This window comes from Pseudorca crassidens, chromosome 16 (genome assembly GCF_039906515.1).
Source record: "Pseudorca crassidens isolate mPseCra1 chromosome 16, mPseCra1.hap1, whole genome shotgun sequence".
NCBI classification, from domain to species: domain Eukaryota; kingdom Metazoa; phylum Chordata; class Mammalia; order Artiodactyla; family Delphinidae; genus Pseudorca; species Pseudorca crassidens.
Window position 1 is genome coordinate 11,493,788 of NC_090311.1, and position 14,736 is coordinate 11,508,523.

At 37.2% G+C, this 14,736-nt stretch overlaps 1 protein-coding gene across 2 annotated transcripts in view; it reads right to left on the bottom strand.

The window, feature by feature from the left end:
* INPP5F (inositol polyphosphate-5-phosphatase F) overlaps positions 1-14,736 on the bottom strand; it is a 92,324-nt gene that overhangs the window by 19,594 nt on the left and 57,994 nt on the right. For both annotated transcript variants that reach the window (XM_067709231.1, XM_067709232.1), the window contains 10 exons: positions 14,259-14,387; positions 13,867-14,034; positions 13,693-13,749; positions 11,409-11,607; positions 10,685-10,864; positions 9,751-9,818; positions 4,594-4,718; positions 3,755-3,832; positions 2,731-2,851; positions 1,022-1,150 (listed from right to left, as the gene is read on the bottom strand). In XM_067709231.1, the coding sequence (XP_067565332.1) occupies positions 1,022-1,150; positions 2,731-2,851; positions 3,755-3,832; positions 4,594-4,718; positions 9,751-9,818; positions 10,685-10,864; positions 11,409-11,607; positions 13,693-13,749; positions 13,867-14,034; positions 14,259-14,387 (1,254 nt within the window). The remainder of the gene's footprint in view (positions 1-1,021; positions 1,151-2,730; positions 2,852-3,754; positions 3,833-4,593; positions 4,719-9,750; positions 9,819-10,684; positions 10,865-11,408; positions 11,608-13,692; positions 13,750-13,866; positions 14,035-14,258; positions 14,388-14,736) is intronic.

The following is a 14,736-nucleotide window of genomic DNA, read 5'->3' on the forward strand; positions in this document are numbered from 1 at the left end:
TTAGTATTTGCATTATATATTTAGGTGCTCTGACGTTGAGTGCATAAGTAGTACTTCTCTTTAAACAATAAGTTGCACAAGGATTTCTAAAGTTCAGTTTCCTTATTAACAAAAAGCTTTTTGACATTCATCACCCAACTAAAAGATGGATAATCTGATGCTTGTTGAGCTCTCGATGGTACAATTTGTTATAACAAATATCCTGGGGTGAACTATTACCTTGAAGGAAAATTAACATAAACCTAATTTAAGCTAATTCAACCACTTCCTATTGCCCACAGAGGGAGTTATTTAGTGACCAGTGACTACAGTTTACATTTACATTAAATTCTGTGAAGATCAGCTAGGTGGGATCTTCAAAAGACTTTATGTATAACAATCACAAAAAGATAATTAAAACTTTTCTTCAACATTTACTATGTGTCAGGGAATGGTCTAAGCTCTAACATGTTATTAACTCATATAATCCCATGCCAATATTTTGAAGTGGGCCTAGTATTATTCCTGTTTTACAAATGAAGAGACAGACACAGAGAAGTTAAGTGACTTGCCCATAGTCACAGAGCTAGTAAGAGGCAGGGTTGGGATTCAAGTTCAGAGGAGGCAAATTATACCAGGGACCCAAATCCCACCAATATAGACATGTTTTATTTTGTCTGTATAAAGTTTTAACCGCTATACTTAAAATTCCAACTTTCCAAACTCCCTTGAAAACTGTGAGATCTAGCAACACTGGGCCTCCATCCCCATTAGGAAGTAGCAGAACAGCACCTTCCTAAGACAACATATGCTCTTCCTCAGGTCCACACAGCCCATCTCTCCCTTTAATCTAATGGGTCACATTACCTGGCATCTGTGGAATTTGAATGTGTGACCCCTGCCTTACCCAAACATTCCAGAAAGGAGTCAACTACACCTACCACCTGAAACCCATGTACTTTCCTCTCAAAAACCAAGTTGGTTTTAAACTATACCCTGTGTCCCTCATAATGACCCACAGATGCTGGCTGCAGGTACTTACCTTCAGGGCAGCTGTCCCAGCATACTGTCTGCTAATGGAGTCACCGTTGTTGGCCCACATTATCTGATAAATGCGATTGCATTTCACCGGTAGTGGCTGCTCTGGGGGCATCACACCTAATTTTTTCAGCTAAAATTAATACATTGGTAGATTAACTGCATATAAGCCAGGACACTATAACATAAAATGTATACTGCAGAGAAAGGAAGCATATGCATGTACAATTTAGGACCCTTAAATTTTAAAAAATGATGTTTTCAGACTTTTTCAAAATTAAGCACCACTTGAAAGATAGCTTTATGAATTGCTACATCTGAATAAATAGAATAAAAAATTTATACTGTTTTGCTGTAATTTTTAATGTGTAGACTCATACTATTATATTTTGTCTTTCTTTTAAATTTGGCTATGAAGTGAAACTAACCATCAAAAAACCATATAGAAACAACAATAATATTAATAGTAGCAGAGCAGTAAGTGCCCAATAAATGTTAAGTCTGGTGCCACATTCTAAGAACTTTTTTTAATATAAATTTATTTTATTTTTGGCTGCATTAGGTCTTCGTTGCTGAGCATGGGCTTTCTCTATTTATGGTGAGCAGGGGCTACTCTTCGTTGTGGTGTGTGGGCTTCTCACTGCAGTGGCTTCTCTTGTCACAGAGCATGGGCTCTAGGCATGCGGGCTTCAGTAGTTGTGGCACGTGGGCTCAGTAGTTGTGGCTTGTGGGCTCTAGAGTGCAGGTTCAGTAGTTTGGGCACACAGGCTTAGTTGGTCTGCGGCATGTGGGATCTTCCCGGATCAGGGCTCGAACCCATGTCCCCTGCAGTGGCAGGTGGATTCTTAACCACTGCGCCACCAGGGAAGTCCGAGCTTTTTAAAATAAATTATCTCATTTACTCCTCATAACCACCCTGTGCAATCAATACTCTTATTACCCCCATTTATAGATGAGGAGATAGAAGTTTGGAAAGGTTGAATTCTTTGCATGGGGTCAACACCTTGTATGTGCTAGGGCCAGGGCTTGATCTCCAAAGCCTGGCTGCTTCAATGTGACAGTAGAAGGCATCCCCAAAGGATAGTCACAAGGTTCTATCAGGAGAAAAAAACATGCTAGGAATGTCAACCTTGGGAATTCATTACCCAGGTGTTTCAGGGCTGAAAGATCTAAAAGGGGACACTGAGGTAAGAGATATAATGACTCCAGGAAACAGCAGGGTTGGGGCACAAAGGGAAGAGGCTGGTTCTGTGGTGCCAAAGGAACCAAAGCCACAGAGAGGGTGCTGATGATGGGAATATAACACGGGTGAAGGAACTTGTCCCCTTGTCCTCCTCCAGCCTCATGGTCTTCCTTTAATGCCCTCTATTGGCAGAGCCTGACGTGGAACCAGCTGGTTGAGCAGAAAGGTGGTGTGCAGACCCCATGCCCCAATACAGAAGCGAGTGTTTGGAGCTGAGATAAAAAGGTAAATGACTACACAGTGCCACCCAGTACAATTTTAAATGCTGGGCCTCACATTTTTGAAATGAGTACTTAAGAAAACGCCACTTGATTCAACTGATTTCTAGGAAAGGCTGTACTTTCCAAGTTTTAAAGCAACAAGGATGTTTGCATGCTGTAAATGTTCTGTGGAACAAAGATTTTAGTTACTGGTTTACATGTGAAAAAAATTAAAAATGAATATTTACAATCCAGTGGACCCCAAATTACCTGCTGTTCCATGACCACTCGTGCAATGGCAGCTTGGACCACATTGGTGCGATCCAGGCAGTCCATGCAATTAACTCGAAAAATCCCTTCTTGCTTACATATTACTCCAGCTTGATCAACCCTTTTCAAAAACAGTATGGAATTACTTTACAATATGAAATACTTTAAAGTTTTCAAAACCCACAATTCTTCACAGTATAATAATAGCAACAGCAACATTGGTTATCAATTTGCTTAGAATATTATTATGTGGCAGGCATTACTGAGACCTTTGTAGACGGTATTGTTAATTTACACAATAACTCAACAAAGAAGATATTATCCCCATTTTGGGGGGGGGGAAACAGGTACAGAAAGAGTGACTTGCCTGAGTCACACAACTACTAGGCAGAGCTGATACAAACCCTAGTTATGCTTTTCTACACATTTAAAACCAGAAGGCACTTTAAAACACCATCCCATTCCTCCTTTTTGACTTCAAGTAGAAATGCATCTAAATTAGCTTGAACAGACTAATTCACTCTATCACCCAGTGAGAAGTCATGCAGCATGCCTCACTCATCTAACTTCTCTAGCCACCTGTGGCCTTAAAATCTAATCAAATGTTCTCTCCTGTCCTTTAAGCCAACTTCTTCTTCCAACGTCTCCCCTGAAGAATCAACTTCCTTCTCTGATAATTTTTAAATGTCTCAAAACTGGGACCAAATACCTCTAAACCTTCATTCCCATGTTAGGGACCAAGAAGAAATGTAGATCATGGAGCGTCAGAAAGAATTAAAGAATAGTCACGGAGCACTCCATTCCATTTTGCTGTGACCACCTGACACCTTTCCCCTGTTCAAAGCTAACAATGCCTAATGACTCACACCCTTTTGAAAAGGAGAATAGGAATTGGGAAGCAAAACAAGAAAAACAAAAATCCTTTCTCAGCCTGCTATTATTTTAACACTTAGTGGTACTAGACAAATACATATGATTTCACAGACCAAGAGTCTGTCAAACTGATTTCTTACGAAATACCTACCAACACCACTTCATGTCAAGAATAATGTCATAAATGGCATCTGTTAGTGTTTGAACATTCTCAAACTTCATTCCTCGGCTAAAATACATGCCAAAAGGAAAAAAAAAAAACTTTAATAATTTTTTTAAGCTTATGATACCTAAGGTTACTTGGAAAAATGAAAGAAAATTATTACTGTAAATATGAGAATAACACTACTTTAAATAGACAATTATATAAATATTTATAACTAATCTTCATTATGAAAGAAAATATGCTTAAGAATACACTGAAACATATCGCAGCCATCAGAAGCTTCTTTCCCCACCAAAATTTTCAATACCTATGTAAATGAACCCACATTAGAGTCAGGATTATGACAGAAGAAACTTGCTTTCAGAATACACACAAGTTAAAATTACCATCAAAATGATTGTTGTTTTTCCAGAGCAAACTCCAGTGGAGTTATCCCAAGGGAGAGCAGTATTACTAACAGTATAAAGATGAGCCTTAAGTAAGGGAACACTATTACTCCTGCCAGGCTCAAACTCAAGCAGAAAGGGAAAGTTCCAGAAATTCTTTTACTGAAGGATAAAAGGAAAAAAGGAACTCTTAAGTCTCCAAGTCATTTTGGAACAAAAAGACTGTAAATATTTCAGGAAGAATTAACTTAAATTTTTAGGCAAAATAAAACCCGTATGTAAATGGAACTAAGTAAACAAATGATAGTCCTTTCCTTTCTAACAATGAGGAGAACAAGATTTTCTTCCCAATAAAGAGAAGAAAAACTAAGGTCCCTGTGGCAGTGTCTACCACAAACATTGGAACTGATCAAAACTCCTCTCAGGAAGCCATCTTACCAGTGCTCATGGAAGTCAAATGAAACATAAGTGAGGTGTGAGTTGTTAAAGAGCAACACTTGTTTCAGGTAAGCGTCGCCAATTATTTTCTCTCTTCCTGCCTGGTCTACCAAATTAATAATAACCTGTGAGAGTAAAGAAAAGGAAAAAATTTAGTTTAATCAGACATTAGACTCATAATTTTTACTGAATTTATTTAGAATTATGTTTTAGAAATAATTTATAGCCAGACTCAGAAATTAATCCACTCAAGCATCAATTATTTTTCCCTATAAGATTTTCATTTGTTACATTTAGGTTTATGAGAATTTACATCAACGGCATGAATAGCTTTTTTACACATTATACATTTGCGATAACCTCTTAGAATATAAAATGAAAACAAATTCCTTTATAATAGCAGGTATTTTAAATCTCTAGAATAATTTTTAAAGAAATATACAAAACCTACATACTGGACACTCTGAAACTTTGCTGAAACATGTAAAAGAAAACCTAAATATTTAAATGGAGAGACACACCATGGTGCTAGATGGCAAGATTCAATATTGTAAAGATGTCAAGTCTCCCTAGGTTAATCTATATACTCAACAATCCCAATCAAAATTCAATCAGGATCTTTTTATGGACTTGGAAAATTAATTCTAAAGTTTATCTGGAAGAGTGGATAATACAGGAAAATATTTGAACACTAATAATAATAAAGGACTTGTCCCGTTGGAGAGCAAAACATACTTTAAATGTATAGTGATTAAAACTGTGGTACAAGTGCAGAAAAATGAATGACTCAACAGAACAGGTCAGATGGCCTAGAGACAGACGTATGTACACTGAGGAATCTAAGCTATGGTTACATCATTCTGAGAGAAATATGGACTATACTATATGTGGACTATGTGTGGACTATACTATAGTGGTATACTACAGATGGTATTGGGATAACTGTCTGTTTACATGGAGGGGGACTTAAGTTAGCCCTCTACACTTCATTATACACAAAATAGATTCTAGATGCATTAATGATCTAAATATTTTTTCTTCAAGTTATAAAAAAGCTAGACGAAATGTTGGGATGATTTTTCCCTAATTGAAGGATGGCACTGACCTTCTAAGCATAACAAAAACCAGAGAGCGTAAAGAAAAGATGGACAGATGTGACAACATAAAAATATAAAACCTCTGTGTACTAAATGACAGAATAAGCAAAGGTTAAAAAAATATATAAAGGACTACCTAGGGGAATATACCTGCAACATAAAAACCATTAATATATAGAGTGCTATAAATTCAGTAAGGAAAAAAATGGGTAAAGGATACAGAGGATATTCACAAGAGAAGATAAACAAATAGCCAATAAACATGAGACTACAACTTTAAAGAAACGTACATTTTAAAACAGGAAACCAGTTTTCACCTATAGACAGGCAAAAGCTGAACACTAAATGTAGACAGCATTAGTGGGTATATGGGGTAATGGGCACTGGCTCCCACTGTTACTGAGATTGTACACTGGTGTGATCTTTTTGGAAGCAACTGAGTGGTAGGTATCAACCTAAAAGAAATGTAATGTTTGATCCAGCCATTTCACCTCTAGAACTTTATAAAGCACACAAGTGTTCCAAAATATATAAAGGATGTTTTCTGGAGAATTTTATAATAGCAAAAACTATATCCTAAAGGTCCACCAATGGAGAAATGGTTAAATAATAGCCATGAGCTATTAAGTGAAAATAGTTGCAGAATAGTGTATATCCCATAGCTTATAGCCCTCTTTTGACTTAAATTTTGAATGTGTAATATGCATGTGTCAAGATGTTTTTTGCTGCAAATGACAAATTACTGACTCAAATCTCAGAACGGAAATCTGTTCTGAACCTCAGAAGTCGAGGTTGCACGGTTCCAGAACTGCTTCATTCAATGGTGACCAAAACCAGATCTATCCTTTTGTTCTGCCATCCTCGGCGTATTAGTCAATCCTCAGGCTAATGACCTAGGCTTGACACAGCTGCAGCAGTACGAACCAAATCCAGACACAACCACCACAGAGGGATTGACTGTGGGTTCCTGTATCTCTTTTTATTAGAGCAGGAAATCTTGCCCAGAGCCTCCCAGCAGACTTCCCTTCACATCAGACCTCATTGGCCAAAGTGCCAAGAACATACACAAGCCCACGCCTGTACCAAATACAGGCAAGAGCAACAGTAGTGACACCATGACTGAGTCAGACCGACCGTACGCCCACCTCCCAGAGAGCAATTACCCAGCGGATGAGGGTGGATAAAAGAACACTCTTGGGGTACTGTTAGAAAGGAACAAGTGTCTCCTCAACACATATGCCTATAAAGTTGATGAGTACAAACAGGTTGTGAAAGTCAACAGGGAGCAGGAATGAGGGTGGAGAGGAGGTTATTTCTTCTACTTCCTTTACATACCTCACAATTACTTCAATTTTTACAGTGATTATGTGTTACATTTAAATTATGGTTTATTCTCTTCAATGCTACTTATAATTACACATATTGCGAATACATGAAATTTATTTACATTGTAAAAAATTCAAACGTAGATAAAGGTCACATCCTTCCTGACCACAAGCTAAGTCCACAGCCTTCCCTGAAGGTAACTCCCACTACAAGTTTGATGTGTACCCTTTCAGGCCATCTAAGTGCGTTCCTATATAAATGTGCATGCCATATGTAGGTGAGAACACATATATATGGAAGAGAATTACATATGACAGTTTTGTTTTGTGGGAGTTTTTAAATGGTAACATGCCATATGCTGTTACGCACTTTTTCTCACTCCACTATATGAGTTTAAGATCTTTTCACATTAGGACACACAGATGTACCTCATCATTTTTTTTTAAGAAGATACTGGGGGTAGGAGTTTTATTAATTTATTTATTTTTGCTGTGTTGGGTCTTTATTTCTGTGCGAGGGCTTTCTCTAGTTGTGGCAAGCGGGGGCCACTCTTCATCGCGGTGCGTGGGCCTCTCTTGTTGCGGAGCACAGGCTCCAGATGCGCAGGCTCAGTAGTTGTGGCTCACAGGCCTAGTTGCTCCGTGGCATGTGGGATCCTCCCAGACCAGGGCTCGAAACCGTGTCCCCTGCATTGGCAGGCAGATTCTCAACCACGGTGCCACCAGGGAAGCCCCCTCATCATTTTTAAGCATTTGTAGGCAGCACTTTAGATATGCTGTACTTTATTTACCCACTGACCTCCTGATGAATAAAGGGTTTTTTTATGCTGCAATAAGGAGGCTTATACATGCCTCCTTGATTGAACACATGTTTCTCTCAGGGAGATTTAAATTTTTTTGTCATCCTTGACAAAACTTGTACTTCCCGCCATTTTTATTTTAGTCATTCTGGTTTTGTGAATGGTGGTTTTAGTTTGCATTTCCCTGATGATTAACGACGTGGAACACCTTTTCATGTTTATTGGCCTTTGGACATCCTTTTTCATGAAGAATCTGCTCAAGTCTTTTGTCCAATTTTCTTTTGGGCTGTACACCTTTTTTATGGATTTATAGGACTTTTTAATGTACTCTAGATAAAAGTCCTTTGTCTTATATATGTCTTCTCCCGCTTTGTGAATTGCCTTTCCATTCTCTTAATGGTGCCTTTTAATAATCAGAAGTTCTTTTATTTCAGTGAAGTCAAATTTATCAATTTTTTAATTATGGTTGGTGCTTAAGTCCTATTTAATTTTAATAAATAATATTTATAACATATAGTAGTATTTTAATATTCAAAATATTTGATCATTCAATAAAGTTTCAGTAAATAAAATTTTAGTAAAAATTAAACGTTTAGTAAAGTCATTTTTTTTCATTATGGTTAGTGCTTTTAAAGCCCTGTTTAAGACCCAAGGTCAAAAGATGTTCTATATTTTCCTTTAAAAGGCTTATTAACCTTTCACATTTAGATCCACATCCATCTGGAACTGATTTCTGTATATGGTACGTAGGATAGATATGAAAAGACAAATTACTGGATTAACAGTATAAGCATATTTTATTTTATTTTTTGCAGTACGCGGGCCTCTCACTGCTGCAGCCTCTCCTGTTGCGGAGCACAGGCTCCGGACGCGCAGGCTCAGCGGCCATGGCTCACAGGCCCAGCCGCTCCGCGGCACGTGGGATCTTCCCGGACCGGGGCACGAACCCGTGTCCCCTGCATCAGCAGGCAGACTCTCAACCACTGTGCCACCAGGGAAGCCCAAGCATATTTTATTTTGATTGATAATACCATTCAAAATGGCTATAGCAACTTATGCTGCTTCCAGCAATGTGTGAGTGTTCTCATTTCCCCAGTTACCTGCCTTTATCTCTTACTACAAACTTTGTTTTTTTTCAATATGAGGGTTTGCTTTTTATTTCCCTGATGGGACTTTCTTTGAGATTGCACAAAATTTATATATTAACAACTGAAATCTATTCAATATTGAGTCTTTCCTTCCAGGAACATGGTATTTTCTCTCCGTTTATTCAAGTCTTCTTTTACGTTCTTCAGTAATCCTCCCCTCCCAACACCCTTGCCCCCATATACATGCTATCTTTTTTGTACGTTTGGTAGATTTCAGGTTGTTTCTTCCTATTTTTGTTACTGTTAGAAAAATGCATCCCATGGCATTACACCTTCAGACTGGTCATTGCTAATGGATAAGAGAGTTACTGATTAGTCTATATTAATCTGTATGAAATCTGGTCATCTTATTGAACTTGTATTTCACCTAACAGTTCTCAATTGATTTTGGTTTATATGTTCACATACCTACATATGAATGTATGAATAAATAAGAACGGTGGGCCGAGAAAAAAGATATTGAAGGATACATACCAAATTGTTACCTCAAAGAGATGGACCTATAGGTGGTACTGAGAGATGCTTTTCCTATCCTACTCCAGATACTTCTCAGATTGTAGTAACTGACAGTAGATTAATCTCATCTAAAAACAGTCTAAAGTAGCTGACTCAATGATAATTCTTAAAGAATATTAAGAACACTCTTAGCTATGTGTTCTTTAACTTCACGAGAAATGCCATTTTGCTTAATTATGAATCATATATTATTTTCATGAAATTTAAAGAAACATGCATAACCATTTCTAAAAATATGAAGGAACACTTATTACTACAGATCAAAACCCACCTGTTTTTTGTAAATTTTCAGTTGTTCTTCAAAATGGGCACAGAAATAGGCGACAGTGTCCTTTTCACCTACAAAGAAGTGATACAAAATCTTTTTTTCCTTCCCATGTGTAACACAGAAATTAGTGTCTATTCCACCTTTACGTTTACTTTTACATAATTTATTGACAGCCCAAATGTAACTAAGATTGTCTAAAACCAATATTTTAAAATGAAATGCTAAGCGGAAGATCTCTGATTTTTTTTCCCCCAATTAGACTAAACTGAAATACTGAAGGTGGCAACTATGAAATGACATTTATTATTTATATAACCAGCCAACTTGTCAGAAGAGGTTTCATGTAGTTCATAATAAATTAATAAAAACCCCTTTAAAACAAGGATGTTAAAAACTGAAGTTTTACTGAAAAATATTCTGAAAACAATTTTTAAAATCAGCCTCTTTCAGTAATCTAATTAGATTGACATGACTTAGCTATTCCAGTGCTAAAGTTAAAATACTGGAAGAAATTAAGTCCTTAATATTTAAAACAACAACAAACCTTTCCCAGCAAAACATGTGAGTAAAGGCATCCTATCTATTCCTTGTAGATGCTGTCTTATTTAAGATATTTCCTGCTTCTATAAATATTGGCCATATTTACACTTTTCCAAAATTAAGCATGTAATAAAGTATTCTTTAAAGAAACAACAAATTAAAATCTGTGAATTAAGCTCTGTTTTGCTCTCTTTTGGAATCTTTTTATTGTCGATTACTTAAATTGTCAACAACCATTATTACTTTTGTGATTATTATATCACTATTAAATTTTACCATGAGTTATTATTTTAAATGAAGTATCTGGCAAAACAAATCCAAACCTATGAAGTATCTAATATTTTAAAAAACTCCCTCTGAAATCATCGTCTGCAAACCAAATAACTGACAGGCTTACTTCTGTCCAGCCGAGGTCTTGGATTATATCGATACCCAACCTGGCTCCAAAACACAGGCACAGAGCCTCGTGTTTGAATAAATGACAAGGTATGATTATGCACATGAATTAACTGCTCAGTCTCCACATAATTTGCAACATTTCCATTTTTATCCACTCCTCTTCGTTTATAACGCATTCCTAAAAGAAAATTAAAACAAAACAGCAACATTGAAAAAAAAAATTAGTCTCACTAGATATGCTTCTTAACCAAATCTGTGTCTTTCAGGACAGCCTTGGGGATCTAATGAGCAACTGCCAGGCAGAACAGTATCAACTTACCCCAGATCATGCCTGTATTCATCGTTTTTTAAAAGTTGAAGCTGAGATAGTTCCTGTGAACTGAAAGAGGAGGTTTTTCCCAAAGGTGCTAGCACTCGGGAAGGATTTATTACTGTGATACAGGCTGTCAGTAGGAACAATGCTATCTAGAAGCACATCCCAAGTGACTTTCTGCTCTTTTCCACATATATACCTCCTTTTCTTTTCCCTTTTGTTAACTCTCTCCCATTCACTTCTCTCCAAAAACTTGGTCCCCAATTATATCACACTATTGAGAGTCACTGGGCACTTTGAAGCCAACTGTGTTTCCAAATCCATTATTGTCATTACCATTTCAATACATTTGCAGATGTTGCATTCTCGCCTGGATTTAATTTGTACACTATTACAGCCCTCCACTCACCTGCTCTGTGTCTACTTCGGCGTGAAATGAGAGCCACTAGGAAGCGTGGGTGAATGTCATCTACGCAGGTGGACTCCTGAGGGGGGGTCTCCGGGCTGCTTTTCTCATCGTCAGATGACTCATTATAATTAACCACAAGTTCTTCAATCTGCACAAAACCTTGAATAATGGGGATAATCCAAAAGTCCACATCCGGTGTCTGAAAATAATATGAACATCATGTTGCTCCTATTCTGTACAGCACTGCTACTTCCTTAAACCCAAGCAGTAGTTAGCACATACTTGTTGTTAGTTTATTAGAAGCAGAAACCTTCCATCCTTTAACTATATTTTCTGCCTTTTGGAGAACACTAAGGAATGGAGGGAGGGAGGGGGGCGGAGGTGAGAGGCTTTCCTTTTGTTTATGGTGGTCATTCATAAGAAGAGCTGCCTGAAAGGGACCACAGCTGCTGGGTACAAATTCAAGCTCCACCACTTACTTCCTGACGCAGGTGAATCACTTAACCTTGCCATGCTTCGGCATTCTGCTTTGTGAAATAAGAAAAACGACCACCTCATAAGGTTGTTGTGAAGATTAAATGAGTAAAATCTAAAAAGTGTTTGGCGTAGTGCCTGCCTAATAGTAAGGATTTAATAAATGTGGCTATTATGGTTCTTCCTGCTGGTATAGAAGAAAATAAAGCTTAAAGGTTGATTTTCAACTCCCAATTGTATTAAGCCTTTAATTAAATACAACCAACTCTGATCACTTTATTATGAAACACAGAGGTCTATTCTACTTTCTAGTTTAGAAAAAGTCTTGCTCTGCCAAGCTAAAATCCAAGTAGTCAATGAACCAAAAAAAGAATCCTTTCCATAAATATCTTATTTTAAAAAGTCATCCAATGTAATTAGGAGAGTATTAATTAAAGTTAGAGATTTCCTCTTAGTCTTTCCAACTAAGAATACTCAGATTTCTCAACTGACTGTATGCAGGGACAGTAAAGGATGAAAAGTGCTCCAGAGAAGCTGTTCTTAGCCCCTCCTTCCCTCCTATCTCCGTATCTGTATCTAGCCTTAATCTCAGCATCAACTTCAAATCCACCCCTTCTTTCACAGTCTAAAGTAGCTGTGAAATATACTACTTATATACTCCAGGTCCTATCTCACAGTTTTGTTTTATGGAGCCTGCAGATAGGATCTTAGGAAGCTGGTTAGAGTTGAAAATAGTGAAGCAAAGGATCTACCTGCATTCATTACTTTTATCACCATTCTCATTATTTATATTTTTGTTTTAGCAATAAATACAAAACTCTCAGCGAGAACAGAGATCTGTATGCTACGAAATGCCACCTTTATTGTAAGTCATCGATTTTAAATGGTAATGCTACGTGTCTGACAAAAACTCTGCAAAACACATTAGAGCTCAATATGTCAGCAAACAGGACAAATACTCATTACAGACACCCTTATTTTTTTCCCCCTATCATTAAGTCTTGGTGGTCATGGTTTGATCAGCATCATAGAGAGGCAAGAACATTTTAGAGAGGTAAGCCATGATAGATACCTAGTTTTAGACACCACCAGATAAATAGGTCAAAATCATTTATACTAACCACTACCAATAGGGAGAAACAGAAAGAAAAAAGGTTTGAACTTTCTGAAAGGTTAAGAAAAAGATAATCTGTGACCCTATTCAACTTTTTGCTCAATTTGTGTCCAAAACAGTAACTGGCACATGGCAGGCTTTCGATAAATATTGGTTGATTGACCGAATAAATGAACTGTCTTTGGACAGTCATAATTCTCCAATATACATGACAGAGTAAAGGAAGAAGGTAATCATTAAACCTGAAGGAACCTCATGCAATAATCTCATCATACCCCCCGTCTTCCCTGATTCGAATACTTGTAGTACTGGAACGTTCTTAGAGATTTGTCTGCTCCAACTTCCATATGAGGAAACAGGAACATTAAATGACTGGTATCACTAAAGGAGAACCGGGCTTCAACACTTCCAGTGGATACAAACAAAATATCTTTTACAGGAACTCTATGGATATTAGTTCCACAGCCTTAAATTATGACTGTTCTATGGAAACCTGCTAAAAAGATAAGCCTGTGGCTATATAGTCAAATTATGAACTATGAATATTTAAAGTAGTGCCCTGGTTTTCCCTAGCTAAATGATTCTCATTCTACAGGGGAAAACATTACGTGAGATTTAAAATTTTTTAGTACAACTTAAAAATATTTGCCTAACAACTATAAACTACCTTAGAATATTTCAGAAACAACTACTCACACCAATCTCAGTAAGGTCTTGTATCATATATTTATTCCAAAAAAATCGGTCATCAACCTGGAAAAGGTAGAAAACAAACAGTTCAGAAACATGTTGTTTCAGTTCTCCTATAGAAGCCAAACGGGTCCATGAATTGTTCTGGTGGCAAACCCTGCTCTGAGCTGTGAGAGGTACCTTTTGCCAGAGAGGACAGGGGTCCTTCTCCCCAGCACTCTGCCTCTGCACTGAATTGGTCAGGTCATAGGTCAAGCTATAGTAAAAGGATTCTGAGTCCATGAACATCTTCAGCAACTCCTCAAGTAATCTTCTCTCCAACTTCTCCTTTTCTTTACTTTCCTTAACCTGTAAGAAATTAATCTACTATTACTGCAGGAATTAAATGTAAAGCATTGTGTGGATACCACACAACTCCCTAGGAACAAAGTAAAAAATAACCCCAAGGATACGCAGAGATGGTGCTTTAATATGACAAGTAGTTTGAAAGTAAGTTTATTAGCAGGAAAGTCACCCCTCAATTTAAAACTAATCAAAGATGAATGCCAAGCCCATATCAATTAAACTCTTACTTTCTTTTTATTAGGAGCAGACACATTGGATTTAATATGCGTAAAGGTCTTCAGTAGAAACTTTGAGTCATCAGGAGATGGTATAATCTTCTCTGCTTTGTTAATTCCAAAATGATGCTTCTTACAGAGCTAAATAATAGGAGGAGAAAGAGAATTCATTATTACTAATATCTGCTTGCTTAATGTTCAAGTGTGAGTGCAGAAGTGTCACTATTCCTCAAGCCCTGTGGTTAAAACATCAAGAGCAGGTAAAATGACCCAGCAGACAACTGATATTAGAAAACACAGTTGTGGTTTCAAGGATTAGAAAGCTACAGTAGAGGATAAGCAAAGAATACAGGGCAGGATATACTTAGGATTTAGGGGTAGAAGATTCAGGTTAGGATGATAGTAAGTTCTTATGTAATATAACTGAAGAATAAAATGCTCTGGTTGGGATTCATTAACGCTTTAAAAATTGGCATCAAAGATTAAAAAT